At 38.6% G+C, this 22,783-nt stretch overlaps 1 protein-coding gene across 1 annotated transcript in view; it reads right to left on the bottom strand.

Moving 5' to 3' along the window:
• Positions 1-22,177, bottom strand: part of fra10ac1 (FRA10A associated CGG repeat 1) — a 30,566-nt gene extending 8,389 nt beyond the window's left edge. Inside the window, exons 1-8 of the mRNA XM_034708801.1 lie at positions 22,053-22,177; positions 20,580-20,659; positions 19,516-19,608; positions 17,631-17,676; positions 17,414-17,490; positions 17,138-17,221; positions 16,868-16,952; positions 15,537-15,582 (exon numbers count right to left, since the gene is read on the bottom strand). Coding sequence (XP_034564692.1) covers positions 15,537-15,582; positions 16,868-16,952; positions 17,138-17,221; positions 17,414-17,490; positions 17,631-17,676; positions 19,516-19,608; positions 20,580-20,659; positions 22,053-22,070 — 529 coding nt within the window. The 5' untranslated portion in view covers positions 22,071-22,177. The remainder of the gene's footprint in view (positions 1-15,536; positions 15,583-16,867; positions 16,953-17,137; positions 17,222-17,413; positions 17,491-17,630; positions 17,677-19,515; positions 19,609-20,579; positions 20,660-22,052) is intronic.
• Between the last annotated feature and the right edge of the window lie 606 nt (positions 22,178-22,783).

Raw genomic sequence — 22,783 nt, 5'->3', positions numbered from 1 at the left:
AGGATAATATAAAAGATCTCTGGAGGATTTTGTGGTTACAAAAGGAACGTGATATTTTAGCATTTCATGTTTTAACACATGGAATTAAACATGAACAAAAGAAAATAAATGTCTTATTTGATTAGAATAAATCAAGTAAAAGATGAAACAACACAGAGCATTCACAGTGAATGCATAAGTACTCTTGTGTAAAAGCATGTAAGTGTGATACTGCACATGAGAATTGAATAAAAACAGAAGTGAAGCTTCAAGAAGTGTATGATAAAAAATTCTAAAGAAAATGTATCTCAGGATAACGCAATGCAGATTTGAAGTCTCCAAAGACAACAGATTGTGTAAGGCAACATCCAAACCCCTCAACCCCCCCTCCTCTGTCTGTCTCTACACCTCTTCTCCTTATCCCACTGCCCCTTCTCATCTCCCTTTCTGCAGCTCGCCTCATCCCCTCAGGCTCCCCTCCAGCCGCTGCACAGCCTGCCTATTATCCCCAGAGGAGCTTAGGGTGGCATTGATCTGGTCTCCAAGGTTCCTCCAGATTGTAGCAGAGGGAGCGTGTGCGTCAGAGCAGCCCATTCTTGGCACACGGGTGGGAAATGCTCCTTACTCTGAGAGAGGAAAGTGGTGTCTGCCCTCACCTGCCCAAGATTGAGACTCTGTAAACATTCAGGTGATGTCACACTGGCTGTCATTGGTTTGGGCCACATTTTATCCTCACGTGCTGCATTAGATTAGCTTCCTATGACGTAAGGTCAAAAAGACACTTCTGGCACCAGTCCTGGGGTGTGATGTGTCTATTTTTGGCTGGCTGGACATTAGATTTAATTAAGTAAAATAAACAACTAAAATGAAGTTTATTGTTGTAATAAATAGGGACGGCTATGTCAGTGCAGCTCAAAAAGCACAACAGTTTGGTGTGTTCTCATTACTTTTTCTGTATTTTTTATTTCATTTATCTTTCATGTGTAAGCCATACACTTTTGATATCATGCTTTTACTCAGCCTGATCTAAACTATGGCTGCCTATCTAGTTCATTCAACATTAAAGAACATAAATCCTGAAATTTCAAGCCAACGTTTAAGAATTGGAAGGCCATAATTCTCAGACGGAAAACCCACCCACTACAAAAAATACAACAAGGGCACTGGTGGCCTAGCGGTCTAAGCGCCCCACATACAGAGGCTATAGTCCTCATCGCAGAGGTCGCCGGTTTGACTCCCGGCCGTGACCCTTTCCTGCATGTCTTCCCCTCACTCTCTGCTCCCCATGTTTCCTGTCTCTCTTCAGCTGTCCTATCTAATAAAGGCAAAAGTCCCAAAAAATATAACTTAAAAAAAAAAAATACAACAAAATTTTAACTTTGAGTTTGTTCCCATTTGTTTGGCTTTGGGAAATGTACTTGCAGATATTTAAACAGGACAGGACACACACAATTTTGATATTGTGTAATATAAATGGAATCAGCTGATATCACGCCACCAATTGGTTCGTAGAAGTCTTGAGTTCTGCATTTCAGCCCTTATTGTTTTCTTTTTTCTTTTTTGAGTCAGCAAAGAAAACATTTATAGCAAGAGAACATCCTTTTAGTGCTGATGTCACAGTGGTAGACACTTGCCAGTCACAAGAGGTCACGCCCAGAAGAGTATCCGACGTCATCGCCAATTTTAGACTAAATGAGGCCTTCATTTACGAGACTAAAAACTAGGCTGTTTTTAACGATGGCCGGAAATTTTGAATGGAGATGATAAACTAATTAGGAAAATGTTGACTGAGGTGATAAATCAACTGAGAAGTAAGATCATCTCATATAATAAGACTTCTGTTTGCCCCCTAGAGGCCATTAGAACAAATGTAAGTTTAAGGAAACATACATTTGACTCTGAGGGAAACATATCCTAATCTCAGTCAAAGGGGTGGACTTATCAATCAGAATCATGTTTGTTGCTAGTTAAGTTTACACCATTGACTGTATATTAATTTGTCCTTTTGTTATTACTGCTCTATGATAAATATACAGAGGGTTTGTACAGAAAAGTGCAATGAAACTAGACAGTGCAGTACTTTGAGCCAAAGTGCAAGCAGGGCTTAATATTGTAATCAAATTAAAAGTTTCTGTAAACACTAAATCTGACAGACGGTACAACACAACTACCTTAATTTATATTTTCTTAACTTCAAATCAAATGTGTCCCTTGACATCCTTGGTGAGGCATACGTTTTCTGACACTATGTGGGTGTGACTTTGGACGGGGTCATCCCATCAACTCTTTGCCAACACTACGCCACGAGGACGGACAGGTGCCAGGAGACCTGAGACACTCCTTTACCATCATCGGTGACGTCAATTACAATCACGCTGGAAATCTCCCATGACACCTCGGTCTTTCCGTTACACACCCACAGACACAAACAAGCACACACACGCATTCACAAACATCTTCTTTATGCATAGTTTTAATCTGCAAAGAAAGCAGATAAAAAGCTTGTGCATTTTATAAACAAAACTGCGCCCTTGAACAAAGTGCTGAATCCCCTTGCTGCTGCGGAGAGGCAGCTCTGTGTTGAGTATAAAAGAAAGTGATATATTCCAAGGTTATAACAAAGCAAGTGTGAATGACCCTCAAGCTACAAAAAATATGTTCCTGGGCAACTTCTTCTGAAATAAATGTTAAAAAAGTAAAGATAATCAAGGTCAGGAAATATTCTTAATAGTTTTCAGCCCCCTGGTCACACATTCACTAAACAGAAAGCAAATAAGCAAAACTTTATCCACTGCTGCAATGATCAGAAAGCAGATTTTCAAAAGGGTGCCATGCAGAACATCTCTGCTTACAGGGTTTACACATAATATCCTGTGTGGATGGCTGCTTAAACCCTTGTAATAAAAAAAAGGAAGAGAGGATCAGTGTGTTTTGTTGATAAGTAGTGGGTATCCTCACACATCATGTGAGCCTCACATGCGCGTATAAAGGGACTAGCATTGGGTTTGGCTGGCTAAACCCATTAAGTGAGGGAACTCCTGTCCTCCTACGTCAATGGTCACTAATGCCACCAGCTAGGGGCCCGAGATCAGGACGGATACAGCATAGGACAGATGGCTGTATGATTAACATTCACTGGATGAAGTCACAGGACAGTGGTAGACTGAGCTGGGGCCTTTTCACTTTTTTTTTCCACTCGTGGAGTGCAGGAAGAGTTCACTGGAGGACATGCTAAATAGGGTTGTTTTTTTCTGTTTTTTAAATGTAGTTTAATTCTAATTTAACATGCTAGGTTAATTCAGCAACTCATGATTTTAGTATGTCAAAGTTTTCTGTGGATTTATTCGTAATTCACCTGACTTGATTTGATTTGATTTGATTTGATGTCTTTATTTCGAAACATGTAAAAGTAAAATAGAAAAAAAACAACAAAAAAAAACATACAAGTAGAAAAGAAGAAATAGTTATACAAACATACAAGAAAAAAAAAAGTTATACAAAATAAACAAAATCGATCAGTTCCATTTGAAAGGATTGAAACATTTTACTTTACACGTGCGAAAAGGAAAATGTTTCAGTGCTTGCTAATGGAACTGATTGATTGACTTTATGAGACTAGTATCTGATAATACACAATAAAGGCATATGAAATGATATGCATCTCAAGTCAAAAAAATTTTTTGGATAGCTTAGCTTGGCATAAAGGCAGTGAACAAGAAGTTAGCAAGATGGGGGGGGAAAAAAGTCAGCATAACAGCTTAGGTTTTTTGCTGGTTATAGTCAGGGGTGCAGCTCGCTCAGCTGGAAGTGAAGCTTCCACCAAAGCGTCTGCCCCCTGGTGGCTGGCTGCAGTATAGGTCAAAAACTCTGTCTCCCCCATTCATTTGAATTGGGCTGCAGAAAAACTTTAAAACATAAATACACATCATACTAATGTTTCTCACATCTGTATGCTGTGGTGATATGTAGTTATTATTTGACTGTTTTGTGTTCAAGGCCTCTTTTTTCTGAAAAGTTTCTTTTTCTTAAGTTATCAGAGGTTAAAAAAACTGGGTTTTACTTCCGGGTTTGCTTTGATTGACTACCCTGGAGAGAAACTCCATAGGATCTGACGCTACACTGTAGGGCCGAGCTTGTTACCGTGGCAACACACACATTACCGGGGCAAACAACGAAATTCTCAACAAAGCAGACTCTGGCTGCACAATGGCTGCGCATTGGAACAGGGTTTTTTGGCTCCAAAACCATACAACAGGAAAAGGCGAAGCAACGCTGTCCATTTTATATACAATCTATGTTTATAGTCACCTCCCACAATCTTACCTCAAGTAGGAATGTGCACGTTTAGTCCATTTAACATTGTCACCAGAATTGCCAGTCTATCAAAGGCCTGAAATGTCAATCAGACATAGGCCACGGTTACATGATGTTTTTTAATTCAGAATGAATCATTCAGAATTAAATAATTTGGAATTAAAGTATTCTCCTTCGTGTTTACATGGAAATAGTATTTCCGAATTGAGGTTTACATGGAAAACACATTTAATCGTCTTTATTCAATTCCACTTAAGGTCTGGGGGTTGGGAAGGGTTCTGATTGGACAGGGGCGGGCGTGACGTATTTACGTCTACCAGAAGAAAACAGACTCCAGTTCCTGCCTCTTTTATTTTCGGTTACAACATGGAAGACCAAACAATAAGTACAACTTTTGCTTTGATTTTGATTATAGTTATGAATAAGCAGCTCGACACAAAACATACTGCTTCACTTTCGTCAGCTGAGGAGGAGAAGAGAGATAGAGGACCGGAGAAGGGAGGCGGAAGACCGGACTTTAGCGAATCAAAGCCGGTTAGTGCAACAGCTGCTCTACCTCAGCCTGGAATATGTGCCTGCCAGCGTGGAATATGTGCATCATCGCGACAGGACAAGGGAACGAGCATGTGCAGAATGACCGGAATCAATTATAAACGTATACATGATCGAGGAATTATTCAATTCAGATTTAAAATCAGAATAAACCGGCCACTTACTTCGGATTTAAGTTTAATTCGGAATGGTCATTTTCATTTGGAATTAGGTGTTTACAAGGTCATTTTTAATCTTTTTAAAGAGGATTTAATTTTAATTCTGAATTAAAGAGGAATTAAAAGTCTCATGTAAACGTAGCCATAGTGTCTAAGCTGCAGCACTGCCACCTGCCACTAGCAGGAGCTTTAGCTTGGTTAGTGGCTTCTGCCATTATGATACAATGCTCTATTACTCAGATGTAAACAAGCTCACATGACGGATGGCATCTCATAGCATGGTGCAGTTTCGCTGTAATTTGACCTACATAGGGTGCATCTCAAAGCTCTAAACTGAAGTCTCCTCGCTCCTCGCTCCTCGGTCGAACCGGAAGTACTTACTGACGCGCCATTTTAACTTGCGTCCCAAAGCTCTAAACGCTGCTGGAGGAGAGAGGAGCGAGGAGCGAGGAGACTGATCCGAGGAGGGATAATCGAGGAAACACGAGAGTAGACTTTGCGGAAGTCTTTTCTCTGACAGACACGCCCCCTTATCGAATATCACTCACCGATTGGACGCTGCAGCGGCTCGGACTTAACCGAAACTTAACATCAGCTGAATTTAATAACAGAGAAAAGACGGACCTTAAAACTGTCATTAAGGGTGCCCTGAAACAGATCATAAACATCCGTCGGTTTCTAAACAGTCTGTGTGTGATGAGCTGAGATTGAAAAGTGTTTGATGTGAATTTTAAAAACAAAATACTGATGGCAAAATCATAAATTTAATATAACAGAGGATGGATTATGTTATATCTGATTGTTTTTGTCAGATTCACTGTCTAATGAAATAGAGTAATAGAGTCTAACATCATTGATAGAATATATATCAATGATCAGTTATTCCTCCTGTTAGTTTCCCCATTTGTTCTTGTTTTCTTCATGAAGGGAAGTCTGACAGTAAAGTTTGTCTGTTAGTAAAAACACTTGTTATATTTCCTGTCAGGTTAATAAAGTTTCATACGAGGCTGATCATTAATGAGCACGGGGTTTGAAAAGAGTTGCATGATTTATATTTCCCCTTAACTTAATAAAGAATTTAATAATGAGGCATTTTACCGGTGAATCGATCCGCGATGCTTTAGGACAGAATAAACAGAGAGCTGATTCTCTTCATCTACAGGTGTGTGTTAAACATGTAAACACAGAGACAGAGCTCTGTTACTGTTTATATTTATCAGAGTTATTACAGTGAACATGTGTGCAGACACAAACAGCTGTTAAAGCCGTCATCACAAACCGACGTCGCTTCACGTGACGCTCCGGAGGAGAGGACGTCTCATTTCTCTAAACTGCAATCTCCTCTCTCCTCTCTCCTCTGGTTTCATTTCCTCGCATCTCTGGTGGGCGGGACTAAGACGCGAGGAAGAGACGCGAGGATGGACGTTTAGAGCTTTGAGACGCACCCATAATGGAGACAAAGTTTTATGTCTGCTGTGTCTGATTAGTGACATAACAGTCCAGAACAATACGTAACCAGCACAGACATGTGGATGTTAACCTGCAAGAAGGACCAAAGGCTGGTAGTGCTAACTGTGTTTAATAAATAATACTCAATTTTGACAGGTTTCTGAGGGATTTCTAACTTTTAGATAAGTTTAGTCAGAATTTAAATTTTGTTAAACTCATTTTTAAACTTATCAATCAAACATGATGGGATGAATTAATCAGCAAGCTTTAGAGATACGTGTAGATGACTTTTCTTGTCTTTGGAGAGGGAAAGGCTTGCTTTTTTTCTCTTCCACTCCTTAAACTGCTGGAAAAATACTGATGACATGACAGCTCCCCAATAGTAATGCAGAAAAGATTCAGAGCTGACCAGCTGCAATGTAGGTCATAAAGCCTGCCTCCTCCATGTTGACAGATGGGACATGGGTCAAACTTTATACCTGAAATACATGTCAAATGCATTTTCTGAAAAATAGTTTCTGTCATTTCAGTTAGTGCTTGCCATGCTAAATTTATGTCTAAGTGTTCTTTTTTGAGACGTTTAGTTTTAATTAGTTATTTGATGCGGTGAAAGGGTTGCCATGAATGACAGCTCTGTTGGAAAATGGGGCTCCTGCGGGCGCTGTGTGCTCCAGATTAGCAGAGCAGAAGAGAAACAGAGAGCAAAAACATTAACACTTATTCCAGATTCATTGTATGTTTCATAACAGGAGGTGCTTTTGGACCAGAAGTACCAGAAACTATTCGTTCCAAGAACTTCTCTTCAAGGAACTAAAGTAGTTCCTGAGGCCTATAGTTGTCTGCTCTTCCACGGCAAATCAGTTCGGTGAAGTATGGAAAAGCAATTAAAGAAATTGCACCACATTGCCAGAGCAGGAGAAGGCAGTTAGGAAGAGAAGAAGGCCATACAACAATGATGACACTATAGAAGGTGTCAGATAGGCCAGAATCATGTGCGACGTTAGCATGGAGGAAATTCAACTTGTGCTGTTGTTGATCTTGACTTATTGACTTGCAAACTGATTAGTTGAATGAGCACTTGGAAGGAGACAAGCACTAATAATAACAAAGCGGATTCAAAATTTCTTAAATGCTCGACCTACGACTTAACCATTTTTGCTCAGGTAACATCATGTGAATTCTAGTGTTTGCACGTTTCCCACAATTCCACAGCACCGGTGAATCAATGAATTCTCAGCTTGTGGAAAACACTGGATAATCCACACTGGCTGCCTGCCAGGTAGACTTTTACAAAAAATTGGTGGCATCGAAAAGACTGTTTTTTTTTTAACCAGCCATGCACTTCAACCTCTCCAAACTCTGGATCAGATTTAGTTGTACATCTATTTTTACTCCTAGAAGGCTGACATGTTGTTCAATCAAGTGGCAGCCTTCCGTCTAAAAATATCAGTTCAATGCGGAAGTGCTAAAACCTGCAGTTCATCGAGGATCCGCTTGAGGCTGGCTCCGGAAGTACCGGAAGTCACATACACATGAATGGGAAAAGCCGATCCTTACAGCAGAAATAAACATGTTTACAGCCTGGAATAAAAAAGACGAGTGTAGTCTGGATGGCTCATTTCTCAATCGGCACACGCTGTGAGGGGGGTGAATTTTTCTAACACGGCAATTTTGAAGATATTGAGATTACGAGTCTTCCAATGAGAGGCACAGCTGACTGCGGGAACACTGTAGCTGTTGGCTAGGAGGCTCAAACTCCGCCTCTTTATGTCACACTGGCTCGACAGCAGCAATATGGCTGCCGCCGACGATTGGCCTCAAAACAGCGCTTCAGAAACAGATGGGTGACGTCACGGATCCTACGTCCATATTTTATACAGTCTATGTGTTCAACTCGGTAATTTGCAGCTTTGATTTACCTCTCAACATCCAGTTAAAGCTTAGTGTCAATAGTATTAAGTTTGTTTATCCTGCAGGTATAAAAAGACATTTTTTAAATCGGTCTCTCATTCTGCAGACTATTGAGCAATACATGAATTTCTTAATTTAAACATGCAAAACACTACAAACCCTCATATACACACATTAAAAACAACAACAGCAGAGACTTTAGCAGTCTCTATTGTTAGACTAAGCAACTGTAAAAGCTTTGTGGCCTGTGGGCTAATGAGCTATCACTTCTAACAGTTAGAAATGACTTTGCAGAGGCTGGTTTATTTTGTCTGGCACAATAGAGCCCAGCAGGACACCTTTTCAAAGTACAAATCCAGTTTATTTCAGAACCAAGACCTGACTGAAGCCATTGTTTTAAAAAAAAATGGAGGATACTTTCCTTTAAATTAGGTTTTTACTTTGACTTTTTAAAAACTTGGTATGATTTAAAGGATTGAATTGGATACTATTCAAATTTAGCAAAGGATGCGTTAAAATGGAGCATTAGTCAAAGGGAGTATTGTCAAAAAATGAAACACAAAAATAAATAATAAACTAACAGCAAAAGCAAAAGCAAAAAAAAGGCAGCAGTCAGTAACTGACAAAAGCTATAATGTCACAGTGCAGGCTTGAAGTGGCCTCTCACTCCAGCAATCAGTGTGACTTAAACAAAGGTGACAGAGGTGGGTCAAACCTGAGTCCTGCACTGTAAGTCAGAGTGTGGCTGTGAGCATGTTGAAGTCATTTTTAAAAACATAGGGAAGTTACATAAGTCAAGACCACACTCCATTTACTTTGACAGGAGGCCCACCAAAAACAAGACTGGCCTCGGCTACCTTTGTCCTTTAACCTTCTTCTGACAGCGAGATTAAAGCTGAATTTATTCCAGAAGGGAAACCCACAGAAGAAAAAACATCACTTGGAATGAAGCGCCTGCATGTCTCAACGCCCCACATGTCTGCCTGCTGCAGAGCTGAAAGACCCTCAAGACACATTTTACTATCCAAGAGAAAAATGTCTTTCATCCAAAACATGCCTCATATATTGACATTGTATTGACCTTATGTGCTGATTTGTAAATTCAGCACTGCACAAGACAGAATTACGTGGTCTTTGGGCACATCATTTAAAGGTACAATAAGGGGATTTGGACCACTTCTAGTGCCATTGAGTGTTAATTCTATGAGCGAGTCCACTATTTGTTTGTATTTCAAATGGAAACAAAAGAAAATAAACAGCACACCAAAAAATTCCTTCCGTAAATTCATGTGCTGGCCATAGACTGCATCCATTAGTTTCTAAAGAGGGATAATGAAGCCACTAGATGGTGGTCGCCATATTGGAACTCCAACTTACTTCCAGCTTATTTAGTAACAGGCAAAGAGCTGGCATGGAGGTGGGTACTTAGCCTCCTGGCAAACAGCTACCACACACACACATTTGTCAGTCAAATCAAAGGAAATCAATGAGTGGGCGCCAACATCTTGCGAATGGTAACATATTTTGAAGCCAAGGCATGCATAGAAGCGATCTGGCTGATGGAGCCGCCATTGGATTGACGTCACAAACAGCTACCAGTCAAATCAAAGGAAATGAATGAGGTCTGGACAAGCGGCAACCTCCAGTCTCAAACTATGAAGCCCATGCGGAAGTGTTATAAACTGCAGTTCATCGAGAATCCGCTTGAGGCTGGCTGCAGAAACACCGGAAACTACATAGACGCCCATTCAAAAAAACGGCTTGGCCCTACGTAGCTAATCTCTCTATCAGCACACAGTACAGGGGGTGACGGTTCAGAAGATATTAAGATTACAAGTTTTTGCCCAAACAAGGACATGACTGACTTGACTCCCAGTCGGGAACACATAGCTGTTGGCTAGGAGGCTCAAACGCCGCCCCTTTATGTCACACTCTGCCTGGTTGAGTTCCGCATTTCCAATATGGCTGCCACCATCGATTTGCTTCAAAACAGCGCTCAGGAACAGATGGGTGACATCTCGTATACTACGTCCATATTTTATATAGTCTATGGGTCTGGAGACCAAAACAGTTTTTGCGCCAGATGTAAACATTTAATTCTGGTGTAAAAAAAAGGACATTTTTAATATGGGCTCTAACGGAAGCTGCTTGGCTTTTGGAGTCAGCCTCAAGTGGATACTCTGGGAACTGCAGGTTTTTCCTCCAAGTCCCAACACCTACAATGCTGATACACTTTGTTGAATAATTTTTTGCTAGGAAAGTGTTGAATGTTTCCATTAGCTGCTGTTTGATGGTGGTTTGTGGGTAAAAAGAGGAGGTTGAGCACACCAGAGACGTCAATCTTATTCTTCAAGAATTCTTGAAGATGTAGGGACCCTAATTAACTGTATTCCAACAACTAACACAAGAGAAAATATACATTTTTCAAAACTGCCTTGACTTTCATCTCATGTCAAATCAATGTCCTTAAAAATGAAGGTCAGTACTCTTCTTAATCTACCTGATTGGTTGAGGACTAGTCAGCATTACCTAACACCAACATGACCTGAAGTGCACAGATAGTAGGATGATAAGGGCACTGTTCCCAAAAATGGTGTCAGTGTCAGAGCAGAAGTGCAGTGCCCTTTACAAGCAAATGCAGGATCCGTTTCACAAGGAAATGTTCAGTCATGTTTGATTCATCCACAGAAAGAAGTCCAGTCTTGTTATCTTATAAACCTGGACTAACAATAACAAATACATGTGTAACTATGAAACGATGATCATTTTCATCCAAAGTTTGAACTTCTTTGACTGAAATGACACCTTTCATTGTCCTTCAGATCAAATTATACTTTAAATAGCCCATGGAAACTCGACTTCATCTCTTGAACATAAATACTCCAAACTTTCAATTTGCCCCAGTGTTTCCTCGACCTCTGAGCGAGGACGTTGGAATTAGATGAGTATTGATTTTACCATTCCGTGCTCTTAATAGTGCTTAAGAAGTATGTCTCTTGTTAATGTACACAAATCACAGGCGCGACAGTCAAAGTGAAGCGCCTCTGACCTAATCTAATCCACTTCCTGCCGAGTTTTGCTACAGGGGTGAACTGTCACAGACCAGGATTACAGAGTCTTAATCTGGAACAATATATTGGCTTAGTCAGCTTTCTCAGACATACTGTGTATATTTGTGAGGCTGCATTGATGGGGTGTAAACATGTGTGTGAGAATGTGTGTGTGTGTGTGTTGATAAATGTCAAAGCATATCAATGAGCTGTCAGTGCAGCTTCACACTCAGAGTCCCTGATAATGCCCTTGCAGGTAAACCTCTAAATATCTGTCAGTGTCACATGAAGGAGCAGCACACAGAAGAGGTGCTAATCCTGAACAATTAATAGACCCTGATCATGTCAGCAGTGCCAGACGGTTTAAGTGGGCTCCATTGCGTTTCAAAGATAGAAGGGGATTCTTGGTGAGACGTAAACAAAAACAAAGGTAAGCACTGAGGAGAATCTGTGTGAAGCAACAGATCAGCTGGTAGCTGAATGGTGAGAAATGGCTTCAAAGATAAAAAAGTAAACAAAGGGTTCTAAGTGTCAAAGTGTTAAAGCTTTTGATGCTGATCTGGCAAGGAAAAATCTAAGTACAGTAAGAGGACCTTTCGTTTTTTCTGGAGTCCTACATGTTCAGTGACGTGAAGGTGATGTCCCTTCAACTCCATGTACTACTGCGAGAATTCTCTACATCTCTGTTGCCATCTAGTGGGGAAATGTGGAAATGATGGCAGGCACATTGACAGAAGATTGACTGTGTCCCATATCCACACCACATGAAGACAGAATACTATCATATACATTGCCAGTCAAAAGTTTGGACACACCTTCTCATTCAATGTTTTTTATTTATTTTAATTATTTTTGACATTGTAGATTAATACTGAAGACATCAAAACTATGAAACAATCTGGTTTGGCCATAATCTGGATTACAACAGTAGTCAAATAGGGCTATCCATTGTGTACTAACCCTACCTCTGAACAACACAACTGATGGTCTCAAACACATTAAGAAGGCAAGTCATTCTACAAATGAACTCTTGACAAGGCTCATGTTAATTAGAAACCATTCCAGGAGACCACTTCATGAAGCAGACTGAGAGAATACCAAGAGTGTGCAAAGCTGTCATGAAGGAAAAAGGGGGCTACTTTACAGAATCTGAAATATAAAACATATTCTGGTTTGTTTAACTCTTTTTTGTTAATTAAATAATTCCATATGTTCTTTCATAGTTTTGATACCTTCAGTATTAATCTACAGTGTTTCAAATAATTAAAATAACTACAAACCTTTCAATGAGAAGGTGTTTCCAATCTTTTGACTGGTAGTGTACTTTTAAAAAAGTTAATTGTATTACTTTAGGGTTGATTACTTTGTTGTTTTTCCGTATCTTTTGGGAGCTGTTAAACACCACCTATTTTTCTTTCCAGCTGTGTACAGCAGACCCACCGCATTGTGTGAGAATGGCATGCACAAGCAGCATACTCAGATATCCATTGTTTTGCAGTTGCAGTTTTAATTTGATACTATTCCATAAAAACCTGCAGAAAATTCTAGCTTCTAGTATGGACGTCTGGCTGCTTTATGTAAACACCTACATTAAATAAAAAAGATATTATGTCAACAAAAACAATTATCCACTGAAAATTAGTACAAAAGTTAAATTAAGGTAATGACCATTGGCTGTATGTCAAATATGGACTGCACACCTCCATCTCCTCCCACTGTAAGAACAAATGAAGCCAAAATATAGCCCACAGTGGGCGCCAACATCTTGTGAATGGTAACATATTTTGAAGCCAAGGCATGCATAGAAGCGATCTGGCTGATGGAGCCGCCATTGGATTGACGTCACATCCCATCTGCTAACCAAAGGCACACATTTAACTTACAGATAAGCATTGTGTAATTACCTACCTCTGTTTTAATTGTGGTGTCCTAAAGGGACACTATATATTACATACATATTTACTGTAGACATTGCAGATGGGAATGTGATAAGATACAAACTTTTTTGGGGTGAAGTGGCATACACTATGGAAGCTAAGGTGGTTATTTTAGCCTCCCAACCTCTCATGGAGAAAGAAAGAATTTATATTAAAAAACATCATATGGGGGCCTGGGTTAAATATATGGCATTACGCATGTCTATGGAAAGAATTACACACTTTAAATTATATGGTATGAAAAGATGTGAGAACCTTTTGTATATTTTCTGAAACATGGGGATTTGGCCCAGTTAATGTGCCTTGTTGGCAAAAAATTCAAAAGCATTTCAGACCTTGAGGTCTTACACAATCTTTACAAGTGACATTTTATTTGATGGATGGAATAGGAATGAAAAGAATTCTTTTGGCAGCAAGCAAAAAAGCTGTCACAAGGAAATGGTTGAAATCGGACCTCCCCCTACTGTTGATGACTGGATTGGAATAATGTATATTTAGGAAGGGCTGTCATTATGTCCCTTACAGTTCAAAAGGATAGATTTTACAGGATTTGGACTAAATTAACAGAGTATGTTGAACCTTTAAGGCCAGATTTCCTCTAACAGAACAGAGTGAAGATATAGTTCATTTTTATTTCCCTGCACGTTAGCTTGTTCTTGTTTTTTCATTTGCTATCCCTCCCATCTACATCTTTAAAATGGAATCTTTTCATGAGACTCAGTGGGTAGAGTCGGTTGTCTATCAATTGGAAGGTTGGCGGTTCAATCCCCGCTTTGGCAGTCACATGTCGAAGTGTCCTTGAGCAAGACACTGAACCCCGAATTGTTCCCTCTGTTGTTCAGAGGTGTGTGAATGTGAACGAAGAAGTGAGATTAACTAACACTGATGGTCCCTCACTACATAGCAGCCTCTACCATCAGTAAGTGAATGGGTATGAATGGGTGAATGTGACGAGTAATGTAAAAGCGCTTTGAGTGGTCAGAAAGACTAAAAAAAGCACTTTTTTTCTCCAGTCCATTTACCTGATCACTTGGAACTCATTACAAACTTCACCACGTCTGATTTTCTGTATGTTTTGTCATTGCCAAATTAGTGTTTTATTGTTTCTAGCCGTCCTTATTATACATTTTCTTTTGTTATTTTAACTTACTGTTATCATATTTTATTCTCTTAAAAGCCCTTCTAGGGACAGGTGTCCCTTGCACGAGGTGGCTGTTCTCAGTTTGTCCATGTATATTGCATCTGTCCCTAACAAATACACCTTCTGTTGGAAAGAAGGTGAATGGACACAAATTGGGTTGATCAGACTAGCTGTACGGCTGACTGAAAGAAAATTGCTGGTCCTTACAATCAAAGAATACAAAAAAAGGAACATGGTGATTTGGGTAATTTGCTCACTGGGGGAGATTAGCTTCCTTGCCCTTTTTATTTATTTATTAATTGAATATTGTCCTCTTTTTCAATATTTTCTTCTTTTTTAATTATTTCACACATGTTATTACCCCCTTTATATGTTATTATACTGTATTTAAAAATGATACATTTTCTTATTTTATTGTAGATTTTTTAAAGGTTATATAAGCTATGCTTTTCTAAGTGTTTGGCACTTTTCACTATGAAAATAATCCAAATAATATAGAAAAAACAAGAACAATTCCTCATGATGATACAGTCCACAGCAGAACAGACTCTTGTGTTGATATCAAGCTGACATTTGTGGAGAGTTCAATGACTTTCATTTGTGTTAGAGTTTCCTATGAATTCCCTCGCCTCTCTTTTTCTACTCTGCTAATCACCTAAACACTGCAGGACTCACATTGGTCAACAGAGCTTTCAATCATGGTGTCATATCCTCTCTTTTTAACATTGAGTAACTAATTAAATCTAAACTTGAACTGAAAAATTAACTCATGCACGTAAATCAGCATAACAAAACATGAACTAAAATGACAGGAAGCATGCTTTAGAATTATTATTTGACAAGTATTTTAATTTCCTAGATTAACCCATGTTCCATCTGTTAACATGAAGGATTATGAGGCTTTAATACTTACACTGCAGTCAGTCACCAGGGGACACTTTTGACTGTGCAGTCATGCTGTCCGAATGTTCACACAGTCTTTGGTTATGATGAGCAGTGTACATAAAAAAAAAGAGAATAAAGTCAATGTAAATGAAAGCCTTACCTTTGCCAGAGACAACTTCATCCTCAGTCCGCCAACGAAATCCAAACTGTGTGGCACAAATTCAAAAAGATCCATTTAAGCCAGCAAAATCATTTACAACTAAAGTGCCAGACACACAAGATAAATTGCTAATTTTCTCTGAGATCAATTTTCCATATCATAACTCAGTATCTGCTCTGCTCTTGAAAATCCATTAGCATTGTATAGCATTTATTTCAGTCACAGGGTATTGTGTGTCACAGTGATTACTGGGAGCATAACAGCTTTTCAGAGGCTTCGCAGCTGCAAAGCATATACAGTATCTATAGTATGTGAGTTTAGGTATTTCTGTCATGTCTTCATGTAAATGAATGCCTTTCATGCACATTGCTATTTCACTGTAAATATAATCTAGGTTGTCTGTAAGCAGCGTGTCCAATAGTTGAAAAGAAGCACCAGTGAGCAGTGATTGGTCTGCTGCATTTAGTATTCTGCCGGTGCCGTTACACAGCTCTCACAGCACACTCTCTGTCTGTGCAGGCATCTGCACGCTGTCACACCTCATTTAGCCAACACAGCTGATCAAAATTTGACTAAACTTGTGGGAATGATGCAACTCAGTGCTGCATTTGCAGTCATTAACAACTATGAATAATTTGTGAGGAGATCTGGGGTTTTTGCAGCATGTTTTGAGCCAACTGGACTAATAGCTGCAGAGCTAGATTATGAATAATGACAATTTGAATTTTAACTACAGACGCCTCTAATTATGATTGCCCAATTTGTGTTATGTGTGTATGTCATCTGTCAGTCATTGTGTAATCAGTTTTAAATATTGGGTGACTCTGAAAAAATATAAGTGTACAGCATAATTACACATAACAGTGCAGCTATGGAGCCATTGCCCTTGGGTTCCACATATTGTCCATTTTCAAGCCTGGCTTTGAACCAGGTTCACTACAGACCAAGCACAGTGCCAAAGCACATCATATCCTGAACATTTATTTTAAGTGGACCAGTGCTCGGGGAGATAAGTTTCTGACTTGCGAAATATTAAACTTTACCCATGGAGCCACCTCTGGGAAAATTAGTTTGAGGACAAAAAAGAATGAGGATGTCTTGGATGGCTGTAGTGTCTCCAAACAGATTATTTCCCTCCATATTTGTTTCTCGTTAAAGCTGACTTCTATATCAGCTTTTTGCTGGTGTTACAACTCCAAAATATTGAGCTGTTTTAGTCCAAAATAATTACTAACCACTAGGTGACATGAGCCGCTCGTGACTGTGCACACTGACATAAATGTGACATTCTCTGAACGCCTACATCTGCTGCCTGCCGCCACATATCCCACCTTGTTTTCTTTGTATCTGCTGAGGTCAGCAATGCAGTACTCCTTGAACAGCTTGTCGTAATACTTCTTGGCAAGTTCCTTTTCCCTGGAACAGATCGAGGTTAGAAGTGTGAGGCAGGGAGAAAAGCCTAAACAAATCTCAAACAAGCTGTTTTTTTTTTTTTTTTTTGTCACCAGGCCTGAGCTACTTGTTGATTTAGAGTTCAAACTCTTTGAAGGAAACATTTTCAAGCAGACAATTTGTCACAATAGCTGACTATGTATGGATACCATGTCATGTCATCCTCGTCCTCATCTCTCCAGAGGAAGCGATGGTTCTCACGCAGTACATCCAGATCTGTTTTGTCATTCGTTCTGAAGAAGGGAAGAAAACACACAAATAGATGGTTTATAAAGAGAAATAACTGATGGAATAAACACTAAGACAAGTATTATGTGATGAGATCGACATATAAATAAAGCTCTACTGAAATTAATAGTGTCATAGCCCAGAGTGACAGCAAATGACTGATTGACTAAAGCTTCATGTTGTAACACAATACTCACCTTGAGCGTTTGAAGTCCTTCATCTGTCCACCATAATAAAGTATGTAGTCACCCACAAACTTCTTATGCCGCTCAAACTGGAGATATAATATAAGGATTGGTTTTCTTTCAATCTGACAACAAATAAACAAACATATTTCTATCTTATGTGTGAATTCAGCTTAATCAGTCTTTAACTCCCTCTAAATGCCAATAAAGGAAGATTGAAAAAGGATACGGCATTCAGTGATATCAGGTGAGCTCTTCTGTTCCTGGCTTCCTCTCTGAAAAAAAAAGAACACAGATGGAGGATGGTTATGTATTACCCAGTTTCAGAATCCATCAGCTATTGCCGGGACCATATCGTCTTTGAAAGTAGGAAGTTTTCAGGGTTTCTGATGGAGCCAGTGGCTAGCGTTAAAGGACCTCCGACCAAGGCTCATTAATCCATGTTCTGCTTGATTAAAGTCTGTGGAGCAACTTGAGAAGCATAAAATTGAGTCTGAGTTGAGATACAGAGTCTAAAGCTACAAAACCTGCAGATATCTCTTTCAAAATGCTAACACTAAACTGACTTGAAATTAGGGATAGACAGATTATTGACCGGGCCGATTATCGGCGCCGATATTCGGCATTTTGATGCCAATAGGCATCTGCCTTTTATTCTAAATTTCCGACAGCCAATAAGAGATCAATTTAAAACTGGGTTATTTTGGCTCATTTCTAGAAAACTTTAAGGAGTTATTTATTTGTTTAAGTTTTCATTTAACTTTATAAGACATGCTGCTGAGCCTGGGGGCTCCCTGCACTTTTCGTTAGAAGTCTAAAACAAAGATGTCTATTATCTAAGATAAAAAAAAAGCCTTTAACATGTTGCAAATCTGAAAAGCTGTTTAATGAACATATGCTTAAAGGCATTTAAACAAAGTTAAGTGTTGTAGTTTGTATTATTCATAATTTTGATGACAATATTTCCCCTTTTACTCCAAATGAATATTGGCTCCAAATATTGATTATCGGCCTCCTTGACTGCTAATAATCGGTATCGGTATCGGCCCTGAAAAAACATATCGGTCTATCTCTACTTGAGATGACTGTTTGACAGTCTACATAGAGTCAAAGCCCACAGAAACACGAGAAAATGATACTACTGTGCACAAAATAACAAAAAAAAAAAAACAGAACAGTACTGTTAAAAAAACAGTTCTATGCCTTTAGATTTTGTGTTTGCGGGATCATCTGAATATGTTACTATACTACAAAATAATGAACAGCAATGCATAGTTTTGGAGTGGATTACTCATAACGTAGCTTGCTGCCAAAAAAATAAAAAAAGCAGAACCCTCATTCTACTGGGATTGATTTAAATTGTTTTTGCTTTAATACTTAAATTGCAAAATACTTTTTAGCACTCAAATGTCAAATTCTTGCCCTTACGCCACTTAATTGATCAATTAAATGTTTTATTCTTGTTCATTTCCCCAGTGCTACCCCCTTTCCTCCTCTAATTATGTATTTGTTACTGCCTGATTTTATATGTATGTGCTCTACTGTTGTCTTAACTCAGCAAACAAGGGTTCTCTTTCATTGTGTTTCCAGAGGATTTAAATAAAAGAATGAATTAATTAAGTAATGATAAAGATGCATGATTGAATTTTCTCCATGCAATAACCCAGGAACAAATAAGCCTTTTCATTTCAGTTTCCTTGTCCAGGTAAAAGTTCCCAAAAAAGGAACAAAGAGCAAGAAAAATGGTCTGACAGGAGACTATCATCACACAAAGAATGATGGTCTCATTTGGATTTATTAGAGGCATAAATTCATAAAACACTAATCTTCCCTAGAAGAAAATTTCATTAACTTTTGGAGTAGTGATACGTTTTAAAACAAAAATATTAAATTTGGAAACCTAATTTTATTTGGGTCATACTTCACGGCACCACACAAACTCCTAATAAATCTAATTTGATTGAATCCTCTCATCATACTACTGTCTACAGTCCTTATATTATCAGAAATATTACTTTCAATGTGTACAGGTGAAATACAATGAGCCTAAAATTAGTGATGCTAGGAGGAAACTAGTTCAACTATATGAGGAAGATATTTCACTGCACTTGTACCTGTCCACTTCACTGGAGTGTAAAGTCCTGTGAGCCACCTTCGAGTGTCGACCCTTCTGGAAAGGCTTCTGTAAGATTTCCTCTTCACGTTTCCTGTAACAGGTACAAATACATACACAAGTGAACGAGCCCATCAAAAACATCATCTTAAGATGAGGCACTTATAAGAAGTAACATTGTAGGACATATATGACTAGGGTTGCCAACTGTCCCATTTTAGCCGGGACATCCCGTATATTGGGCTAAATAATTTTTTTTCATACGGGACCTCAATTGTCCCGTATATTGACTATTAACTCTTGTAAATACAACAGACTGCACCCTACAGATCCTAGATCAGATAAAACGGCAGTGGGCCAGTGGCAGATCATGTGCCAATCACACGGCCTGTCATCCAATCACAGGCCCCCTCACACACATCAGTTGTATACAAAGCAAATGCGCCATGTCCTGCAAAAAAAAGTGTGGAGAGGATTTTCTCTCTGATGGCCATTAAATGGTCAGACTCCAGAAACAGATGCAGCACAGAGCTGATCAAAACTTCAAATATCTGTAAACTGTGACTTGTCATGTAAGGACTTCTCTCTGGCTGTGCAGAAGGACAAAAGACTGCTTGAGTCAGTCAAGAGCAGCAAAAAGTATCCATGGAAAAAGTAGATTTAGTGAGTCATACTCCTCTTTTGCATTATTTTTTTCATTTTGCCTATTTTTTTTATGTAAAGAGCCAAATTGTGGTTTATTTGAGGTTTATTTATATGAGGTTATATGATAATGATACAGTAAGGATGAAAGGGAATATACACACTTTCTGCATTTCCAGTTGAATCAGAATATGGATATACGCTGAATTCACACATCATGCTCACACCACCATGGCACCGTGCACCTGTCCTTATTTAGTAGTGACAAAGTTGGCAACCCTATATATGACGTCCTACTTAGTTTAACTTATTCGAGTGTTAAATGAGCACAGATATTAAACACCAAGAGTGTACACTGACACAGTTATAATTACAGATAAATATTCCATCAAGCATTTTTAATTCTATATTCATGTTTTTTACCTTTTAAGTCCTCTCTCCGAGGACTCTGCCTGCACATCCTCATCACTGAAGTCAGAATCATAGCCACCCCCTCCGTGCACCTGAGGAAACACAGATTGGTCCACATCTGATAATACATGAAGCACATACGTAAACATCTGTTTTCAAGAGGATGCATAATTTTAAAGGCATTGCATTGTGCATTACAGTCAGCGGTGGACAGTAACAGAGTAAATTTACTAGAGTACTATACTTAAGTAAATTCTTTGAGTATCTGTACTTAACTTGAGTATTATTTTTTGGGGATACTTATTAATTTTACTCCACTACATTTAGAAGACAATGATTGTACTTTTTACTTCACTACATTTCTATCAGTGCTCTAGTTACTCACTACTTTTGCTTTGAAGTCAGCTCATGAATGTCCTTCTCTTTTCTGAAATCTGATCCCTAAGACAGTAAAATGTGTTTGTGTAGTTCTGTTTGTCTCAGTGGTTTAGTCACACCTGTATATTGTGTGTCTCCACGGTTGAACGTGGAGCAAATACATACAGATCAGGCAGTTCATTTAGAGGTGGTAATGATGTCTATAATTCTCCACCTGAGCACCCATGGTCATATCTTCAGCCCGTGTTAGAGGATTTTGAAATGAAGAATGATACGTATCGTTTGAAATGTTCTCCCTGTTTCCCACTCTGCCCAAACATACAAAAATTCACAGTCCAACCTGAGAAAGTGTGTTGAGCTATGTAACATTTGTTTCATTCCAGATGAACATTTCAAACTAAGTTGTCTGTGCTTGGAATAACTTAGTTCCTGTTTTTATTCCATGGTGTAGTTTTTAGAGATTTCAAGTAATGGTTTCTAAATAAACATAATTTAACTGAATGTACTCCTATGTGTTCTTGACTGAACTTGTCTATTGTGAAAATACAACATTTTGAATGTTTTTGAGAAGTACTTTGAATACGTATTTTTAAAAGCAAGTACTTCAGTACTTTAACTCAAGTAATAATCTGACAGAGAAACTTTCACTTGTATTGGACTGGAGTGGAGTGATATTTTACATGGGGCATCTATACTTTGACTTAAGTAATGAAGCTGTGTACTTTGTCCACCGCTGATTACAGGTGAGGAAAATTCACATTAACCCCTAGATGTCTCAAAAGCATTATTTACCCATGCATTAACCTGCATGTTTGTCAGATTTATAAGTATGAATGACACGTGATCTGAGGCTATAAAAACTAAGTTCAAAACGTGTGTTTTATTTAAACCTTGATATAACACTAAACAAAAAGACGTCGTAAAATCCCTCTATCTGCTTTGAGTAGAACTCTGACCAATAGCTGTCAATTCAGTAATGAAAGTAGGTTGTTGAGGTAAGTAGCTTCCTATCGGAAAGCTATGTGATGCTCGTTTGATGCTATCAAACGCTACAGCTTCACTTACACTTCGGTGCATTGAAACTATTGACTTGAATTTAAAGCTTACCTTCACAAGACTGTCCATTAAATCTCCCAATGCAATTTCTAGGACTTCACTACTATTGTTTACAAACGGCACGACGCGTCGCCGGATGATGACGTAGCACAATAAAGCGCGACATGATGACGTTCAACATTGCTTCATGAGAAAGATGAGAAAGGGTCTGTGAATGCTTTAACATGAATATAAAACAGACCGTGGATGTCATTGTGGGTTTCCATCATACTGTAAATGAAATATATGTAGGTGTTCACACTGTAATATTGAAACTAGATTTAAACATTTTTCATCAAACGAAATGTGCCTCTGATAGCCACTTCTTTACTTTGCAGTCACTTTTAAGCTTAACTGTGGGGGTTTTTCTCCATTTTATCACACCTTTGGTAATGTCCTGTATCGAATAATTACTGCCTTGAAACAGGACAAGTACACCATCCATTGTAGATACGTTTTATGGGGAAAAATACCCAACTGGTACACTGGGTGTTTTAAAAAGTGGACTTAAGACTTACCTTTAAACAAAGTTTATTTATGAATTTTTCAATACAAGAGTAATAATTCACAGTGGTAACATTTAGAGGGAATATAACTTGATATCAAAACATTACAATATAATGAAATAACGACAAATTAATAAAATGATAATAATAATAATAATAATAATAATAATAATAATAATAATAATAATACAATAAAAAATATGAAATACAATAAATACATTGAAATAATACGTAAAA

This window comes from Notolabrus celidotus, chromosome 18 (assembly GCF_009762535.1).
Source record: "Notolabrus celidotus isolate fNotCel1 chromosome 18, fNotCel1.pri, whole genome shotgun sequence".
Taxonomy (NCBI): Eukaryota; Metazoa; Chordata; class Actinopteri; order Labriformes; family Labridae; genus Notolabrus; species Notolabrus celidotus.
The sequence above is the reverse complement of the archived record's forward strand: the minus strand, read 5'-3'. Positions and strand labels throughout refer to the sequence as shown.